The sequence below is a fragment of the Thermobia domestica genome, chromosome 16 (assembly GCF_964235325.1).
Source record: "Thermobia domestica chromosome 16, izTheDome1.hap1.1, whole genome shotgun sequence".
In the NCBI taxonomy this organism is placed as follows: Eukaryota; Metazoa; Arthropoda; class Insecta; order Zygentoma; family Lepismatidae; genus Thermobia; species Thermobia domestica.
The window spans coordinates 64,886,339-64,907,889 of NC_137469.1; the positions used below are offsets into that span (position 1 = coordinate 64,886,339).

At 34.0% G+C, this 21,551-nt stretch overlaps 1 protein-coding gene across 1 annotated transcript in view; it reads right to left on the minus strand.

The window, feature by feature from the left end:
- Positions 1 to 15,535, minus strand: part of LOC145673118 (2-amino-3-ketobutyrate coenzyme A ligase, mitochondrial-like) — a 57,004-nt gene extending 41,469 nt beyond the window's left edge. The window contains exon 1 of the mRNA XM_081742502.1: positions 15,152 to 15,535. Within this exon, the coding sequence (XP_081598628.1) occupies positions 15,152 to 15,167 (16 nt within the window). The 5' untranslated portion in view covers positions 15,168 to 15,535. The remainder of the gene's footprint in view (positions 1 to 15,151) is intronic.
- Positions 15,536 to 21,551: the final 6,016 nt, after the last annotated feature.

Genomic DNA, 21,551 nt, shown 5'->3' on the forward strand with positions numbered 1-21,551 from the left:
AAGTGTAAAATATTTTGCGTTTCGCTGTTCCTACAAGTAATTCAGAGAATGTATGGTTTAGTACCTAACACATACAATCAACTCTTTGATCGAGTTCTGTAATCGGTCATCCAATTTAGACGAGCTAATCTCTAAACTTGAGGAACGAGAGGAATTTACGTTGATCTCCAAAGTTCCTTGCCAAATTTGTCTTTCGCTAACTACAATTTCACTAATACATCCCTTAACATTACCCTCAATTTTCTCTACGAGCGAACCATTAACCATTAAGATCAATGCTAACCATCTTTATGTTATTGGTAATTTTCCTTAGTCACAAAATTTTCTGATTTTGTTTTCTCTAGATCAGCTACTAAGTTTGTAATCCTAACACCTGGCAATCCTAAAACCTAATCATCGTTACAACAAACATCCTATCATTCAAAAACGATATATCTGCATTTACATTTCTCATTTCTGAATTTGTTTACGACAATAAATAAATAAATAAATAAATAAATAATAGGTAAGAAGGGCAGGAATATGTAAGAAATGTTGATAGAAAAAAAGTTATAACTTAGAATATTTTCCATAGTTTATGTTGTTAAGAAAGCCCGATATTTTAAAATAACATGTGTACTTCCCAAAGCATAACTCGAAAGAGAAATTATAATATATAACCATGATTACGCAGAGGATTTTCTTTTAAAGCTTATACTGAAGTAAGACAGTAGCCATAATAATTGTTTACTAGCTAAACTCCTGCCGCAGATATCTTAAAGCCCCGAAATATATATAGAATTGTATAACATAGTGTTCCCCAAATAGTGGTCCGAGGGCTGGATCCGACCTGCGAATCTGTTTCATTTGGTCTCCGAATAATAGTAAATTTGAGTGATTTGTTTCTTTTCTTAATCTTATGCCTACCAAAAGGAGTGTAGATGCCATAATAATACATCTAAATCGAGGCTTGATTTTTAACTGTGGAAAATATTTTCCTTCATCTTTTATCTATCAACCCCGTTCTGCAAGACAAGGCCGAACGTACCAGCCATTTAAATGTATGTGGCTGAGACCTGCATTGGAGTAGACACATGGAACAACCACCACGATACGCATAATAGAACAAAGATGATTCACAGAACAGAATATAATGTTACTAAATTGCCATTGTTGTATATTTACTTTCATTATCTACGAATCTTATTTTATCCTAGCCCGCACTATTGGCTATCACTAATACCAGAAGTTATTTAGCAGGCTAAACTGTATTTAAAAACAAACTTAAAACTATTAATATGTGTAGCACTATTATAATAATTAGAATAAATGACAACAGTAAATGAACTTCTGATTTTATTAAACGCAAAAATTTCATTTACATGAGCAAGAAAGAAAGTCAAAAGGCCAGCTGTGATGAGTTCTCAAAGGTTAACATAATTTTCCATAATCGTAGAGAAGTATATTTGAATATAAGCGGGCTGTAAAATATTTAGTACAAGATGCTAAAATATTTAATTAATAGGCGTGATTATTACCGGTAGTAAGCGGCCTGTATTGGTCGACACTACGATCTCGATACTTACAAAAATAGTGCAGTCTGCTGATCAGATGTAATGTGATAATCTAAGAGCCGACTGCAGTAAGCCTAGATCTTGCATGTCTTTTTGTAGTGTAAATTAAATTTGCAACTAGGTTTCCCTATTTCCTTGTATTCTATGATTTTATAGATTTACATCATATTTTCACATTTTTTATTTTAAAAAAAAGCTAAAGGTATGATTGAAGCTTTGATGATTGTACCACTATTTACGGAAAACTTGTTATATGGGTAGATTATGCATTCATGCAAAAGGAATATCCATAAGCCTTAAACATAGCTTTGTAACAACTAACATTATTTTAGCAGCAGAATGTTAACGAGTATTAATGCCGCATTTATAAGCCTCCTATAACTTCATAAATCGAATCTAAATTAATATGAATGTAACAAAAAATGGTCCGAAATATTTAAATTGCATTTAAAAGATTTTCAAAAAATACAAATATCATTTAATTTATTCTTATTTAATTTATTCTTACTGAAAAAAGAATTAAACAAAATATATACAGAAGCAGCCAGAACAGAACAGAAGCGGTGTTACAAAATATATAACAATTACACCACATTTTTATAGTAATAGTTGTTTCCATAGAAATCTTTACAACTTGATCTTTAATATTGAAAATAATTTAAAGGAAAGGAACCAAGATTAAGGTGGTTGCCAGATGAGTTTCAAATTCTTACGTTTTTTACAATTTTTAACAATTTTACTATACAACTGTGATTAACTTTTAGTGTGATACGAACTTTTAGTGACCTAGAACAATTTTAAAATATCTAACGCTATTAACAAATGTTATTTACTACATTTTTTTAGTGTAAACAGTGCAACTCAGAACAGGCTATTCGACTTAATGACCGGGCCATTTTGGTTACATCTCCTACTGTAACTATTGAGTTCATTATAATCCAATAATAATTTTAGTGATAAAGTCTACATGGTTCTAATGATATAACACCTGCAAGAATTGAATAGAATATCTAGAATAGAAATTATTTGGGCGACAGTAACCAACAAATACAATTGATATATGATGCTAAGAGCTTTAATAATATTATGGAACCAAGACAACATAATAAGTCATCAATTACCGTTGAGCATTTTTCTAGTTGCTGCCTTAACCTAGGTTTTTGTGTAATTCATATTCTGGCCACTTTGTAATTTCTACGGATGGCAACACTGAAAATTCTTCCGATTCGTATTTTCGGGTGTAGAATAACATTATCTATTATTGTGCTACGTCACATTTCATTATCTCTTTTCACTTACGAAAAATGGGCAAAAGAAAAACGATTAACAGCATGGACAATTTTTAGCAGTCTGGCCCCTTAATGGTCAACATTTCGATCTTTGATCAAAACACCAAGTTGGAGAAAAGTATATGTATTGTCATGTTGAAAAAAAATTATATTCACTTACCTTTCAGTATTAACATATCTATTCTTTCTTGTAGCAGAACTATACATTTCCATCACATATTTCCCACTCTGAAATCTGTATTATAGGCTTTTAAGAAATATTTTATTTATAGCCTACACTAAATGTTATTTATAAAAAGGTGAATATTACCAAACGTTTAAGTTTAGTTGAAAGAAAACTCGAAACAAGCATACATTACTAATTACTTGGCAATAATTACAAATTACTATCCGACCCGGCAAACCGAACCCCTGGTCTTATTTTTTTTTTTTTTTTTTTTAGTTATACTCTGTCATTTTTATTTATTTATTTATTTACTTTGCTCCGAGGCTAAGAGAGATGGCATGATGAGGCGAATGATCATGTGGAGTGAAGAAAATGGGAGGAAACGAGAGAACTTCGAGAAACCCTATGCATACGGTGGTTGTCCACTATAAAGCTCACTTGGCGGAACTGAGATTGAACCAGGGGTTCCTGCACCAGAGGTAAGCGTTCTATCACTGAGCCATCGCGTTGCTCGTACTCCATCTTGCTTTTTCTATTTCTTATGTATCTAATTTTATTTATTTATACATACTATTTTTAATTAACTATTATTTCTTTTACCTATATTTTCTAATAGTTATTATCATTCGCAATTATTTCTTTTTGCTTGATAAATAAATATGTTCTTGATGTTCTTCAGTCACCGCACGTTTCTTTGATATTTTTACTGCCTACTTATTTATTTTCCTGTCTGATGAAGCATCAGCAAAAATATCTGTTTTTCCTCTTTCTTTGTGGTGTTGTTTTAAATTATTCCTGGTATTATTCTTGGTAGTTTGTTTTCCAAAGTTTTAATTTGATTTATCAGAAAGGTACATTCTGTTGTACATAGAAACGTATTTACACTCGAGTATGTATGATAAAATGAAATCGATATTATCTATTACATCATATTGGGAAAAAACTGACGAGCCATTTGAAATGAATTTTTGAATAAAAGTTAGCACATACTTCAAACTGGCATTTTACCATATCAAGTTGAGTAAAATGCATATCCTAAGCAGGAATAAGAGAGTTCAAAATATATGCCAAAAATAGGGTACCTCAGAGCCTTTCAAGTTACAGAAGATAATTTTTTTTATATAAACTCCTCCTCTCTATATTGATATGTTTACTTGAAATTTGATGAATAAATTCTGCATTTATTGTCTTCAACTGATTAAGTTATTATTGAAGTTCAAAATGTTGCATATTGAAGTACCAAGATTATACTTTATGCAAATAAACATATGTAAATCAATGATCGTATATACATTTAGATAGTATGTTTTGTGTACACAATTTCCCTCCACGACACTATGAAGCACATATGAAAGGTAAGGGTAAAAAACAAGGAATGTCCATGTATGTGCTTTGTCCTATCTGTTGGTGACTTTTGGTACTATTTGACTGTATATGCCATGCATGCGTAGATGTAGAAATGTCAATGTAAAAAGAGGCAAAAGATTTAATAACCCTATTCGTTTTACGCGGTTTTCAATATTAAAACGCCGCTTTCTCGAAAATGCAGTTTTGTGATATTTCTTCCTTTTTCCCCTTACCCTTCATATGCGAGTATAAAAGATACATTAAATCTTGTTCGACGCTACTGGGTTTGAGTCCAGGCGGTAGTTACCTTCCTCCTTCCATTAACTTTTAGTACTGTACGTTCCGGTTGGAAGTTTGTGCTCGGCTGCAAACTAGAGAGGCGAGTAGTATTAAGTTGGTGCTAATGACCACTGGCGCAAATCCCGGGAAGACGAGGGGGACACGTCCCCCCAATCTTGGACTTGGGGAGGACTGTCCCCCCAATAATCTAAAGTGAAAAGTGCTTTTTGCTATAAGTGTGATGATTTGTGTCCGACTACTACAAAGGAATCTAAGATGAAATTGATCTCTCTTGGCTTTTCCATTTTTATTAAAGAATCGTATTCTGTAGTATTTCAAAGTGAACTTCGTGGTGTAGTGCGTTTAGTAGTCTCATCAATATGATTAATTCCACTTCCGCTACTTGGGCACAAATTGCACTAAATACCAGAGAAGGATATGCCCCTCTCCTCATGCTGGAAAGTTGTCTCAGCTGTAGGTACGGGCACAAATTCCGAAGAAATGGAAAGACATGTCTCCCCCCCCCCCCAACATTGGAACTGGAGGCTATCCCAATAATCCGATATGAAAAGTGCTTTTTGCAGGTAAGTGTGATGATTTGTGTCCAACTGCTACAAAGAAAAGTGAGATGAAGTTGGTTTCTCTTGGCTTTTCCATTTTTAATGAAAATGAAGATGTGCGACTGTGCATGACGTAACCTGATGTGAAATCTTATCTCCTCCTCTCCCCTAGGCCCTAGCACACGAAGAGTATATAGACTACCCAATGTCAGTAGAATCCATCTTTTCAGTAAATGCGCATTTCACCTATTTGTAGTATCAGCCTAGGCATCTACTCATGTTCCGTAAGCTAACTCTATGGCTTATGAAACCCGGAGGTTCAATGCCGCGTTCACAAAAGCTCTCAACTGACTTCAATCCTTAGCCAACTGCATCCAGTTTCTACTTTGTATTCCTATTTCTGCGAGATCCATCTTAATATTGTCATCCCATCTGCGCCTTGGTCTTCCTAATTATCATTTTGCGATTGGTCTTTCAGTCAAGACTTTGAAAGCGTTTCTACTTTCTTCCATCCTAGTTACATGACCTGCTCACCTAAGCCTCCTAGACTTGATTACCCTAACATGTTTGGTAATCCGTATAAATTATGTAGTTCCTCGTTGTGAAGTTTCCGCCATTCCCCATTCCTGTTCCTCTTGGGTCCGAATATTCGCCTCAGGATCTGTCCTCAAATACTTTCAGTCTATGTTCTTACCTCAGAGTAAGCGACCATGTTTCGGAACAATACAGAACAACAGGCATGATTGTCATTTTATATATTTTAAGCTTCAAATTACTCGACAGAATTCGCGACGACAAGAGATTTTAAACTGAATAATAACACGAATTTCCTGTTTTTATTCGTCATGTAATTTCTTCGTGAATATGATTTTAGTCTGTTTTAATATTGATCCTAGATATTTGAAAGTATCCACTTTATCAAAAGTATTATTTAATATTTTAACGCATTCATAATTTGCCGTATTAAGGTCCCGACGCACTTCCATGTATTTAGTTTTTTCTGTATTTACTTCTAAACCCTTGTCCCTGCAAGTGTTTAATAAGATCTCTGCATTTCTTTCTATTGTTCTCCTATCATCCCCTATTAAATTTACATCATCAGCGTACGCCATAACCTAGTAAATACCGTTCAGCTCTAGGCCCTGATTGCTATCTTTGATTTTCCTTACAGCGTATTCCTGGACAAAGTTGAATAATAATGACGACAACGCATCTCCTTGTTTCAGGCCATTCTCGACGTGAAAGCTCGTGGACGAAAATTTTCCTACCCGGACTTTACTTTGGGATTTATTTAAACATATCTTAATTAATCTAATTAGCTTTCTCGGTATTCCAAGCTCTGTAAGAACGTTGTATAATGTTTCTCTCCTAACCGAGTCGTAAGCCTTTCTAAAATCAATAAATAGTTGATGTACCGGGGTATTGTATTCCCACTTCTTTTCGAGTATTTGGCGAATGGTAAATATTTGGTCGATACTTGATCGATTTCGTCTAAATCCGCACTGATAATCCCCAATAATTACATCTGCGTATGAGATCAATCTTGCTAATATAATGTTTGAAAGGGTTTTATAGAATGTTGACAGAAGAGAGATGCCTCGATAATTATTACAGTCAGTTTTGTCGCCTTTCTTGTGAATTGGAACAATGATTGATTCTTTCCATTCTTGTGCCAATTTTTTCTTGTTCCAGACAAGGAGGATGAGTTTGTGTATCTTGTTCCACAATTTTTCGCCTCCAGCTAAAATTAACTCAGCCGGAATTTCGTCTACACCCGGAGATTTCTGTTTCTTGAATTTCTTTATAGCGATTTCTAGTTCCATTCGGTTGGGTTCTGGAATATACGGTTCTGCGGTGAGTATCTCTCTTTCTCCATGCACATTAGTTTTTGGCTGAGTGTTAAGCAAATCGTCAAATAAATCTTTCCATCTATTCAAAATGCTGTCTGTATCAGTGAGAACTGTTCCGTCAGCTTTCTTTAATATAAGCACGAGGTTGATAGCCTTCCTTAAATTCGTTGATCCCTTTATACATGTCCCGAATGTGTTTATTTTTACTATTATCTTCAAGATCCTTAATTTTAGCTTTCAAAAAATTTCGTTTCTTTGTTGTAAAAGTTTCGGAAGTTTCCCGCCTATCTACAAACTTTTTGAGTAGTTACTTCATTCGGCTTTTGTAGCCAATCTAATTTTGCCTGTTTTCTCTTCTCTGCTAGTTTAATGCATTCCTGGTCGATCCATGGTTTGTTCCTACGTATTTCCACGTGTCCCAATTTTTCTTTTGAGAGAGGGTGGTTCTTAAGCAAAGAAAAGAATTCAATTGCTGGAATATTTTTCTCCATAATCTTAAGGTTACATCTGTTAACTAAAGAGTATAGACATGCATAAGATTTCTGTAACGATTCCTGTAATGTTATTGAGATTATCATAATTTTGCTCAAAGAGTATTTTTGCGTCATACATAATTGATATTCTTTCTTCATAGTTTTGGAGAAGTCATTATTTATATTATTATAAAACAATTTTAACGTAGATCTTTGTGGATGCCTAATTAGAAACATACCAATTATAAATATGCATGTATTCAGATTTCAGAATGTGTTCACGGCAGTCATTTGTAATACTGATATGTACTACTACTTCATCTACATCGCCTAATATATAATATACTCTACAACAGGTCACCTCAGATTCATCTACCGTAATATGAGTTTCATCTTCCTTCCCTAGAATAAGCCTCAAATCTGCCCACCTCCCAATGTTGTAGACAACCAATGGCTTATTTAGAATTTTGTTTCGAAGGGCTATGCCCAACACAGGGAAGGAAGTGGGCAATTGTCCACCTGAGTTTGAGAATTAAATATATTTTAATTTATGCATAAATTGAAGTTATAATGGCAAGAATTGCAGACCGATAAATCCTATATGATATGATACAAAAATTTACAAGTGAATATAACTCTTTATTCTATTCATACAAGAAAAGGAAGCATACTCTTGGCCTACCTAATTTCCCGAGCTACTTATTCCCCCGTTTTGATTTTCTTTAATTCAAACATTTCCTTCTTTTAAAAATAAGTAAAGGATATATTTTTTCCTTTGTTATAATAACTAAAGTCCTATCATGTTGATATCCGCTCAAGTTGGTGTGGAACACCAGTTTCGCTTATCAACTCCAATTAGTTTAGGTGTAACTGATGACGGCCGACTTGAATCACAACTGACAACGGTCGATAAAGTATAATAGGCGAAATGAAAGAAAGTATCGTCAATAAAAAGAAACAGAAAAGTAGAAAGGACGAAAGAAAGAACAAAAGGACGCAGTTCTTACATGGAATGAAATTTGACAAATACAATATTATTTCTGAACAAGGAGCATAAGAAAATGGAAAGTTAATGACATTCTTAGAAATGGTAAGGATGATTAGTGTTGTACGTGGAATGCGAAAAACTAACAAATTTATTTCGGGGGGAGTTTGAGCCCGATAACCCCCTAAATACTCCACTGAAGACAGTTCTGCCCCCCTGATCCTTCACAGCATTGTTTTCTATATAATATGGGAACGGTCCGTCCCCCAATGTTGAAGACAGATTTGCGCCGATGCTAATGACATGTTCGTTTTGATGTCTGGTGAAACTTACCTCAGCAGCACAACACAGAGATAAATTAAGATCATTCATCTCGTGTCACAAACTCTGTACACGTTCAGCAAATCAGCTGGGGAGCCCTGACAGTCAGCAGCTAGTGCGTTGTTGAACACAGTCGTGTGAAAGTGTGCCAGGTTGATCACAAAAGTGAGTGATTTTTCTTTGTTATTCCAAAATATGGCTTTCAGCATAACAAGCAGCACCACTATCAACTTGGCTCAACAGAAGTTTGCCAATAATCGTCAAAATGTGGAACAAACAGCTGTGGACACATGAATACGTAAACGTAATATTCTTTAAATCTTATTTTCCCCATGTGAAGAATGAAAATAAACAGACACATGTCCTTGCGTTTTCAAATATTCCGTGTTTAAAGAAGAAAGGGACAATTTCTATATTTTTTTTCTCCATACTCAAATGGACAATGTCTGTTTCGTCATCAAACCGGAAAATTGCTCAACCATTTTAAATGAATATTAGCCCTGCCCTTAAGCCGGATATTTGTAATGTCACATTCCTTAACCTTTTAATAGGCCGTTTGTTTCTAGAAATAGTACAATAATGAGTGGTTGGAATCAGAATGGGTGTACGAAATGAAACATATTTAAGTTTTTAGGAGATATTTACTTTACTTCTAGCCAAAATATTTGTGGTGACTATTATACTTCCTACTGCACCGTAATATGTCGCTATAAAATGTTCCCCAATTTTTAGTATTATTATTATTAAGTATCTCAAGCAAATTACAAAAAAGGAATTTATTATAAAGTAGGCCCCCACAGATAACATTAATAAGATAATTTAATACTTATTAACTAATTTTACTTCCCATGAAATTTGTTTAAATATGGATATATCTGTTTTCTTTTCATTTATTTTCGTGGATCACCAATGGCAAGTATTTGTAACCTTTGTCCAGAGTAGACATGTAATCAGTAACTTTTTCAACTTTACCTCCTCTGTGACAATTTTAGTGTTGCTTCGGAAACTACGAGACCGCCATAGCTTGGAATCTGAGAAATTTGTACCCAATGTCTTTCTAACTGATGACAAAAACTAACTTAGTCTTGACAACGCCGATCTAAGATCACATAAATGCTTAACGCCTGCCATAGTTCCAGTATAGCAATATTTAGTAATAAGAATATAACAACTCATCTGATAATTTATTCCATCCTTCCATGAGTGTTCTTAGTGAGTTTTTGTATCTTTATGCAACATTGGGGTTATGAAGGACGAGGTCTTCTGTTAACATGGGTTCTGAATCATGACCGTCATGTAAAATCAATCCTTACAAGCCATTCCCCACCACACTACCTCTCCTCCAGGAAGGCTGTATTGCAGGACCATTCCACCACTCCGCCGAGTAGTAAATAAAATGGGATTTATAGTATAAAATCCCACAATTATGCCCTTTAGACTAAAGGAGACGGAGAATGATTAAGAAAAGTGAATTATAATGAAGAAGGGCTAGGTTTAGTTGAAGGTGCCCAGAAGTACGTAAAAAATAGAAGATTTACGGGAGAAATGAGTTGAAGTAACGGAATTGTAATTGATTTATGTGTCATTTAAGAGTGGAATTGTACTATATGTTGTAGAAATGAAAAAAAGTTGTTTTTGAGTTTAACGTCCCTTTCATCAGCGAGTCTATATCAGACGGGACCTACTGATTAACATCGAATGCGAACCACATGAGCTTACCACCACCAATCGAACTCGGGTCTCCCACGCCAAAGGCGCGTACGCTAACCGCTTAGCCACAAAGGAGCTCGAAATGAGAAATGCAAAATGCTGTAGATACTGTTTGTCGTCGTCGTCATGGAAGGATCTGCAGAGTAAGAGCTCCGTATGATATTTGTGTTTGAGTGGAATTCCTAAGATTTCTTAGTTGTTGAAGATAGTGAGGTGAATATGAAGTGTTACCGGTAATAATAACAGTTCTTGGTTGCAATATAGAGCTGGTGATTGATCCCTAGAACTGAAAAGTTGATGACTTCAGATTTTAAACAAACATTCTGTTGAGGCTGGTTGCTTGGCGCTGGAGGCCTGGCTAGGGAAGTGGAGTGTGCTTGTAAGTGAATAAGAGATTTAAAAATAAATAACATTTATTTATTTTCAATATTAACAACCACTGTGCAGTGTGGTATATATATATATATATATATATATATATATATATATATATATATATATATATATATATATATATATATCTTCATAACTATCTCAATAAGTAAGAAAAAAGGCACCTTGGAGGCAGTGTTCTGTTTCCTTTTGCACTAAGACAGTGTTTTGTTCCAATAAGCAGGGTGCCAGTTCCTAGAAGTCAAGTCATTCACTACGTTCATTGTCCACCATTTTAAATCCTGAGTTCTGCTTTAAATACAGCTATAATGTCATCTTGTACGAGGTGTAATTCGAAAATTAGGCGTTATGATGATGCATTACAATGCTCAAATAAGACTTGTCATAAATTGTTTCACATATCGTGCTATAATATTTTGGTGGAAATGTATATTGATATGAAACAAACAGGTAATATAAGAGAATAGATTCGTAATGAGTATCAACGCTGTTATGTGAGTGAAAATTCTATGAGAAGTGAAGCAATATCCACGAGTACCGTAACTTTAACAGCTGTTAATGATTCTACTACTTGTAACACGATTGGTAATCCTATTAGTATTACAGATATTATAGATATTACAGATACAGGAACAAAGCTTGAAGAGTTGTGTGTTCGGATTGCTCAACTAACATCAAGTGTCCAATTCATGTCCAATCAATATGATGAGTTACTTAAAAAGTTTGAAGTAGAGATTAGGGAGAACGTCAGACGGGATAAAGAAATCACGAAATTAAAAGCGGAAAAGGTAGAGTTGAAAACTCAACTAAAACATCAGGCTATAGAATTGAATGATCTTAACCAATACGGTCGTAACAAAAACATAGAAATTCATGGAGTCCAAGAGCGTGTTGGTGAGAATTTGAAAGAAATTGTAATTGACATGGCAGGAACATTGCGATTAAATTGCGAAGAAGATATAGATGTAGTACACCGAATTCCAAATGGTACTAATAAAAGCAAGAGAAAAGCAATAATTGTGCAGTTCAAGACATGATCGGTAAGGGATAGGTGGTTAAGTAAAAGAAATACAGGGTTGGTTAGCAATAACTTAGTTTCTGGGAGTGATGATCAAAAAATTTTTGTGAATGTAAATTTGTCCCCTAGAAATAAGCAACTTTTTTGAAAGGCAAGAAACGCTGCGAGAAATACTCATCACAAATGTTGTTGGGTTAGTGCTAGTGGCCAAATCTTAATTAGAAAAAATGAAATTGTGTTACATATTTCCCTACCTATAGCAAAGAAGAATATTATTTAGATTTTTTTAGAAATATTGAAAGATTCAAAGAACTATCATTGTCCCATAATGTTCTCATTATTGGTGATCTCAATCTTGGGATCTTAACAGAATATATGAATGGTAATTATTTCGTAACTTTGTCTAATTTGGAAACTAATGTTTTACACAAATTGAACTTTTTGATTTTTTCGCAATTAAACACCGTTACAAACGTAAACAATAGAATTTTAGATATAGTATTAAATAACATACCTAATATTGAAGTTGCCAAATCCGACGTTTGCTTTGTCCAAGAAGATAGACATCACCCGAGTTTGAGTATTAGTGTTCAGTTTCTAAAATACTGTAAAATCTATAACGAACTTGGTGACGCAGTTTATAATTTTAACAAATGTGATTTTCTGAAGCTGTATCAGCTTCTTAAAGAAAAAAATTGGGATTCCTTGTACGTAATTAATGATGTAGATGAAGGTGTTAATTATTTTTATTCTGAATTGTACAGGTACTTGATGAATGCACACCAAAAAACGTTAAGAGTAAACGTTCCTACCCGCCTTGGTTCACTGTTGAAATAATAAAAAATTTAAAGAAACAAGATCGCATTAGACATAAATTTTAAAAAATCTAAACGTTACTCTGATTACATGAACTTTGTAGATATTAGGAAACAAATTAAGTGTAGCATTCAATTAGCTTTCCAAAATTATAATCATCAGGTAGAAGCGAATATTGCTAATGAACCTAAGGAATTTTGGAATTACATAAATAATAGAAGATGCTCAAAAGTTAATATGAATAATCTGTCCTTGAGTATAACGACGAAAAAATTATTGATACTAAGTTAAAATGTGAAGCTTTTGCTACACACTTTCAATCTGTTTATAGCTGTGAACCATCTAATATAGATCTACATGAAATATGTTTTATTGAAATTCCTTCAACTGTAGATACAATGGTTTTAGACAAGATCCGCGAAGCTAAAGTTGGAGAAGCAATAGACAAAATGAAAAGTAAAGGATCGTTTGGCCATGATAGTATACCGTCCTATATTTTTAAGGGTTGTAAAGAATATTTTATTAAACCATTGACTTATTTGTTTAACTTGTCTTTGACTCAATGTAAATTTCCTACGAAATTTAAAATATCAGCGGTTTGCCCGGTTCCTAAGGTTAGTCCGGTAAGATTAATACAAGATCACAGACCAATAAATCCAATATCATCTCCTGCTAAAATATTCCAAGCAATCATTTATAAACATATGTTTAATCATGTATCTACGAATTTATCGGATTCTCAATATGGCTTCAGACGCAATAGATCAACTATGTCAAATTCGCTGACTATAAATCAAGTAATTAATGATTCTTTCAATAAAAGATCTCATGTAGATGTAGTATATACAGATTTTAGACGTGCTTTTGATTTGGTTGATCATGGGGTACTTCTTAGTAAACTGAGAACGTTTGGTACATCGCAAGAACTGATCAAATTGTTTAATTTATGTTTGAATGAAAGAATTCAATATGTTATTTTTAATAATATTAAATCTAAGGAATTCACAGTGCATTCTGGGGTACCTCAAGGATCGAATTTGGGTCCTTTACTCTTTCTTATTATGATAAATGATCTACCCAAAATGTTTCAATATAGTTCATGCTTAATATTTGCAGATAATACCAAATTATAAAAATAAATCTGCACGGAAAGTGATTGTATTAAATTACAAACAGATGTTAATAAGCTTAATGAGTGGTGTAGGAAAAATAAATTTCAGTTGAATATTTCAAAATATTATGTAATGACTTTTACTCTTAATAAAAAAAAAAAATACAATATTTGAATATACTATTGTAAATCAGACGTTAGAAAGAAAGGAAATTATAAGAGATTTAGGTGTTTGGTTTGATATTACTTTGAAATTTAAATATCATATAAATATAATAACTAACCAAGCTTTTAAAATGCTGGGTTTTATTAAGAGGTCAAGTCGTTACTTTAAAAATCAGGGGACTATTTTATCGTTGTATAATGCATTTGTTCGATCGAAACTAGAATATGCATCTATTGTTTGGGATCCATTTTATCAGTGTAGGAAACAGCAAATAGAGAAAGTTCAAAATAAGTTATTGAGACATACTGCGTATAAAATATGGTATTTGCTGTTTTATTATTATTATTATTATTATTATTACTATATGTACTTACTAGAAGAGCACGTAACGGAATGTGTATACAAATATGCAAGTAGATAGCCCTAACCTAACCTAACATTAACAGAAATAAGCGAAATTTTATCATTTTTTCGGAAATAAAGCTGGACCCCTTTAACTAAACATAGGCCTGAAATAATTAGTGGAATGAGAAGGAATGAAAGATCCCCGAAAATCAACAGACACGCTAATGTCCTCCACCAATTCGCATGCCCTGGAATCAAAGAGAGACCCCTTGCACCAGAGGTGACAGCTCTACCATTGGAGTACCGTGCCCCCTAGCTACCACTAATATATAGGTTACAAACATTTCTTTTTACAGTTGATTTCAAGAATCAAACTGTTACACCTCGCAAAATTTAAATATTAAGGGCTAGGGCGCCCATCAGGGGGGCAAGGTGGGGCGCTCGCCCCCCTAGAGGAAATTGTACTTCAGAATATCGAAAATCCAATAGAATTTTTACATTAGTTACAGCAAAATTTGAAACTATTTTTGAAACGTCGCTTATACTTGCCCCCTTTCGAAACCACAACATGGGCGCTGTTGGTTAAGGGTACAAAATGTAGTTAAGTGATAGTACAGATCCACCCTGTAATATTCCCCAATTGCTATTACTTATTATTATTATTATTATTATTATTATTATTATTATTATTATTATTATTATTATTATTATTATTATTATTATTATTATTATTATTATTATTATTTAAAAAAGAGAGAAATATACTTACTGGTTTCTATCCTCATCTTTCAAAGTATCAACAGGATCTGTTAAACTTGATTTACCTCTTCCCCTTATAAGTTATCTTACTACAAGCAAACAAAGGTGTCAATCACATTGTCTTGTTTTTCATGAATAAACAGTTTGTTTTGATCCAGCCAAACATAATTCTTTCCACACTGTCATTACCTATTGCATGCATTTTCGAAATTTACAAACCAGTTATTCGTCATCCCTTATCGCAACATCAAAACAGTAAAAATAATTACTAGCATTTAGACACGTAATAAGCCTTGAAATGTTAATACATAAAACTGCAATTTATTTCATCATAACGGCTGAACAAAGAGTAGTGTTTTAAAGATAAATTTCACCTCCTTGCTCTGATTTTTCTTCTTCTTTCATAACCTCAATAGATTTTATATCATCAGGTGCAGATCTAGGTTCCTGTCATATTTATCACAAAGAATTATTTTTAATAATTATTTTGTGTTAAAACAATCTCAATGTAAAAATTAATGAAAATGATTGATGGTGATCAAAAATGGCGGATGAATCTACTGATTTTAAAAAATATTACATCGTATAGGCAGGGGCAGATCCAGGACCGACTTCTGGGGGCGCGGTTGGTTGCCATACTGCTACTTTTAAGGGCTCCAAACTTTGGGATGGGTTTTATTTATATATATAAAATAAGAAAGTTTCCTCTTCTGGGGTGGGCGATCGCCCCGATCTCCCCCTGGATTCGCCCCTGCGGGTATAGATTGCATAATTTTCTTTGTACTGTCGCCCTCCTACTAACAAACTCAATTTGTCATAACGACCTTTCTTATTCTACCAACTAAAAGAAACTAAGGAGCGAATCTGAATTCATTGAAACAACCTAAATTATGATTTTTTAAAATAATAATTCCAGAAGTTTCGAAATTAACTACGTAAATCACCCTGCAATGTCAATTGTAAAAGTTTAAGTAAGTGTTCTTTGAGTTAATGATAATGAATTATTTTCTTTTCATTGATAACTTATCTTCTTAATCCTATAGAAAACGTACTAGTTAAATATTGATTCAACAGTACACCTTTCGGCTGAACATATAATCAAATTAAAAATTGAAGCAGGATCTTGTCTTTTGCAAATTGAACCCATTCTGTGCCCACATTTACTTACAAATCATGAATCTGAGTCATTTCTTCTCGAAAATGTTTCTAAAATTTGTAAGGTAACCCAGTGAACGTTCCACCAAGGACTGCCGTAAGCCCCCTACTTGAGAATGGCAGGCTAGTCCTTCGGTCTACCCACTTGGTTACGCTGTTAACTATATACACTATCGTTCCGGCGATAGGGCCAGCCGCTACGATTAAGTCGTTCTAATTGTTATTTAATGATATATCGCTGGGTGCATAAAAACGGCTACAAATAGTGAACAAGAATTGACAATTATACATTGGAAACTTAACAAAAATAATAATAATAATTAAAAAATAAATAAATATAATAAATACATAAATAAATAAAACTTAGATATTTTTATTTTGTTTCATCCTCTAGCCGCAAATACATATCCTGTTAGTATAGTAAAAGTGGGATCCTATATACTAAATACTGTAACAACAATAATAATTACTCTTCAAATAAAGCCAGGTTGTGTTGAAAACATATAGGAATGATTTTAATACAAATGTATAAGCTGCAATCATTATATACATACATGCGTTTCGCCTTGTTTCAAATGACATTCGAAACAAGATGGTTGAGAAATTGTGGGTAATGCAAAGCTGACCTCTTCTCACTACACGAAAGTGAGGAATGAAAGCCGGCATAATCTACATTGGTCCGAAAACTACGCTCACAGTAGTACTACGCTGGCAAGTATACCACCGGTTACTCAACCGACTTGAACGCTTACGCCGACTTTTAACTCAAATTCCGATTACATATCGCCGGTGTGTGGCGTCGAATTGCTCGTGGGGCCATTTATTTTTCAATATTTTATTATAGGAAAACTTACACCACCCAATTACGATGTTAGTACTTAAAGAAATATAATAAGTGAATAAATATATATCCGCATTAAGATCTTATTTAGATGTAACTACTGGGATAGAAAAGTCTATAAATGTTTATATTTTAGAGCTAACTTACAAATACTCTCATTACATCAAGTTAGGATTAGTTCTCCATGAGAAATGTCTAGTTGGTTGTAACAACACGATTGATAAATTCATGCCATAACCTGTATTTGAACTCTCGAATTTTTTGAAATTAACATGTAGTATTCCAACTCAGTGGTAGAAGGCTTAATTTTTATAAAAAATGTCACAAATCCAATGGCCAATATTCAAGTGCATGTTATTTTTTTACTTTCTTTTCAAGGTTCTTCCTGATTCTTTTATCATTAATGTTTAATTATTCTGCATTTGCGATTTTGTTACAGTCTCTTTTAGCCTCCAGCAATAATCGTGGAACGTTTAAAGAAAATTTCCCTTTAATTCATACGTCCATTTGATTCTATGAGGTATCAAATTAATATGATTTATCGTAAACAGTATGCGTGCTGAGGTAGAGCCTATTCCTGCCTGAATATTTGTCAAAGCACTTAACAAATATCGAGAGAACACCACTAGTTGTAATCTTCTTCATTTCATTTTCTCGTAGTCGGAGGGGCTCAGTCGTAGCTAAATGGTTGACACTGCGGCGTTTGGTGCAGTAGATCTGAGTTCGGTTTTCAGCGGAATCTCAAATGTTTTGGTAACAACGTTAAGCTCTAAATCTTCTTACATAGGATCGGTGCTGAAAAGAGTTGTATAAATCACCAGGCAGCCAAACAATTATTGAAATCACAGAAGCCTATCCATAGATGTAAGCAAGTATAATGTAAATCAAATACTTCTAAGTCATGCATTTCTAATGTAAATGATTTTAAAAAATTCTTTTCACAGCTCTTTTACATAACTCTTACGATGAATTTGGTATTTCTTCGATCATGGTATCGATTTATTTTTTCACTATGTTACTACTTTGCAGTTAATAAACATGCATTGCACTAAAGCGATATAACAGTCTTTCGAAATTCACGTGCAGGGGCGGCGATTAGGGGGGCAAGAGGAAGCAGTTGTCCTCCCCCCCCCCACTTTTTAAGTAATCCCTAAATGTATATAGTTTCATTTGGAAATGTAAAGTTTTTGTATGTATTACTAATTCATAAAAAAAATGGTGCCATATACTATTCGCCGTTGCGTGAGTACGTATTGGTTATTTGGCTTCCCGTGGAGTTAAGAAAGCTACAGGAATTGCATTTTAATTGCAATTCAAAGCAATTAATACACAATTGCGTATTTCTTTAAATGTCGTAGCATATGCTTGTAGTATTTACTGTATTTCATTTTCTAAGAGTAATAACATACATTTAATAGCATGTCTGGAATTAAAAATATAAGTTGTTCATTAATCCCCAGTTTCAATATAACTTCTACAAAACAAGCCTTATTATTCATTACTATGATTAATATCCTTTCTATTTATTTACTTCGCAGTTTGTTATTAAATAATCTGATCACACAATTTTCCAGACAGAATTTTACGATGTTCATGAACAAGGAATCAAATCTCTTCTTACACATTCGTTGTTTAAGAGTACAAAGGGCTAGTTCCTACTTGCGTTACTTTTGTCAATGTACTTAATAAAATATGAAATACGATATACGGTATTTTAACTGAAAAAGATAGTATCATATTAGTAATACAACTTTTCGTTGAACAAAGTGTTAGAAACAACCAAGAAAACTAACATTGATATACGAATATTCAGATCATTTCTTGCCCCCTCACTTTTAACATCCAATCGCCGCCACTGCTCTCACGAGAATGTAAATAAACGGTCCTTTGTCCCATCACGCCAATACTCGTACAGCACCTTTAAATATGCGTCTTCCTACCACTATTTCTCTTATATATCTCTGATAACTGTTTCCAGCACTTCCTAGTTTATGGGTAACGAAAAGCCCTTTGTGTGTATTTCTGCATAAGATCGCAATTAACAAACATCCAATTAACCATCATGAACTGGAAAGAGGAGGAAATCTAACTAACCCCATAATTTTCATTCTACAGAATAAACAAGCAAAGAATTTAATACATTATGTATCTTAAAAGTTTTTCTTCAGGTGAGCCGAGCAAGAAGTGAGAAGTGTGCCGAAACAGGTCACTGATTTTGCTACTTTTGAATGTTTTTCAAGTAGAAGAATTATTTTTTTTATTATTATAACCATAATTTTTTTATAGAGTAAAAAGAAAACGAGCACAAATAGCCCAGTAACTCAGTCTTACTTTTTCTCACAATGCGAAAATATCTAAAATGATAGGTTTAGTAATTCTTCCTACTAATAATTTACAAATATTAAATATAAAGCTTTTATTCGAAAGTATAATGCGAAACATATTAATAAAAAAAAAAAAGTATAAAATACACATTAACAATGTAATACACGTGTATATATCAATAAAGTGACAAAAGTCGTTATAAAATAAAAAGGTTCAAAACTTATTCTTACAACTACAGTATACAAAAATATTGCTACGTCATATTACTACCAAAAATTGTCATAATTAAACTTATATAATAAAAAAAAAAGCAGAGAACTTTCTTTCTTTTAAATCCCATAGAAAATTAAACTGTCAATACAAGTGCACTGTATATTTAACCTCCAATTAATATGGTAAATATGTAACATTATGTTGTATGTTGTCAAATTCATACTGATTGCAATGATAAATAAAATAAAACAGCGTAGATATCGCGATCTAACTCAGACCATACCAGTTAATATCTTCAAATTTTCTGTAATGTTCAAATGATTTGTCATGTAAATGATTCCTTATATGAGTCAAATATTTTAGTTCTGAAATAATTTGTATATGAACTTGATTTTGAAAATTTACAAGCCCTGTTTACTGAAGGATCTATCAAGATTTTTGTTGTTAGTTTTTATATTATTACACTACTGGAGGTTAAAAATGCTACACCGAGAAGGAAGATCGGATTGCACCTACATTCGCAGAGTGTGCAGAGATTGGAAGAACAGTTAATCCATCCCAGCTGTGCAACTCTGCAAAGCATCACGTGCACGTGCTGCGGTTCCAAGAAACAGCAATCGAAGGCAGACCAGAAAGCTACAGCTGGGTCTTTACTGAGCGTTAGTGTGACGTGAGTGTGTCTGGACGGTCGAACAATATTTTATCATATACCAATTGTAATTGTACCAAGTTTCCACCTTTGATCGCGGAAAAATGGTGGTATATCGGGCATATATTGAGCAGAATGCAGCCAGTAATTAGAATACGAAGGCACTATGTTATGCGATTCCAACGGTTGCGTTATACCACGGATCAAAAGAACTTTTTTTCCACCTGGTTATGGCGGATCGGGTAGCCATATCTTAAACACTAGCACGTCAATTCAAGGTTGTTAAACAGCGGCCAGTAAGTTGAAGTGCAGCGTTGTGAAGCATAATTACATGGCGCCCATTGATGCGGCTCTTTTTCACGGTGCAGCATAGGCATGTGCAGTTAAAATAGGGTAGCAAACGTCGCGTATGAATGCCATGACATTCTCTTCTCGCAAAAGTCCAGCTTCTGTCTCCGGCTTCATGATGGCAGCATCTGTATCTAGTAATACCACTAGCAACAGGCTAGGCGATGCCTGCAATTTGCATTACCAAACTAGTACAGCACCGGGCGTTGTGGTATTGGGTATGATTGGCTTCCGTGTCTGCTCGCGTCTAATATGCATTCATAAGTCTTTGACCAGCCAGGAATACATCGATTATTATTGGTCCCTTTACTGCAGGTTCGGCATGGAATAACTTTTGAATACAATAATAACGCGCAACTATATGTGGCACAACGTTCTCACTTCCTAGATGGACACTATACTCTGCTACTTCCTTGGCCGGCGCGTTCATCTGATCTCTTGCCAATTGAACACGTCTAATCCTAATTGCACAACGCCTGGCATACTAGAGGTCTCCCCAAGCTATAGTTGATGAGTTTTGGAAAGGTGTCGCATATTTATGGTTTGCTATACTTCATAAAAGGATTAAAGTTCTCATTCTCCCTATGCCTCGTCGTCTGCAACTGTTCTGGTCGCCCCTGGTGGACCAACGCTCTACTAATCTCTGGATTTTATATTAGCCGCTCCGAACACTGTCATCCATCACATATAACAGTAGATGTAATCACTTCACATATCTGTCTGTCACATTTGCGTCTGTCACCTCTTTTTCTTGGTGCTGCATTTTAAAGTCTAGCAGTGTATTTAAAATGGAATGTATAGCATTCGACCCTTCAGTGGCGAATGAAGTCACATAGGTAAAAATTAAACTTATCGCTTCAAACTAAGTAATGAAATTTA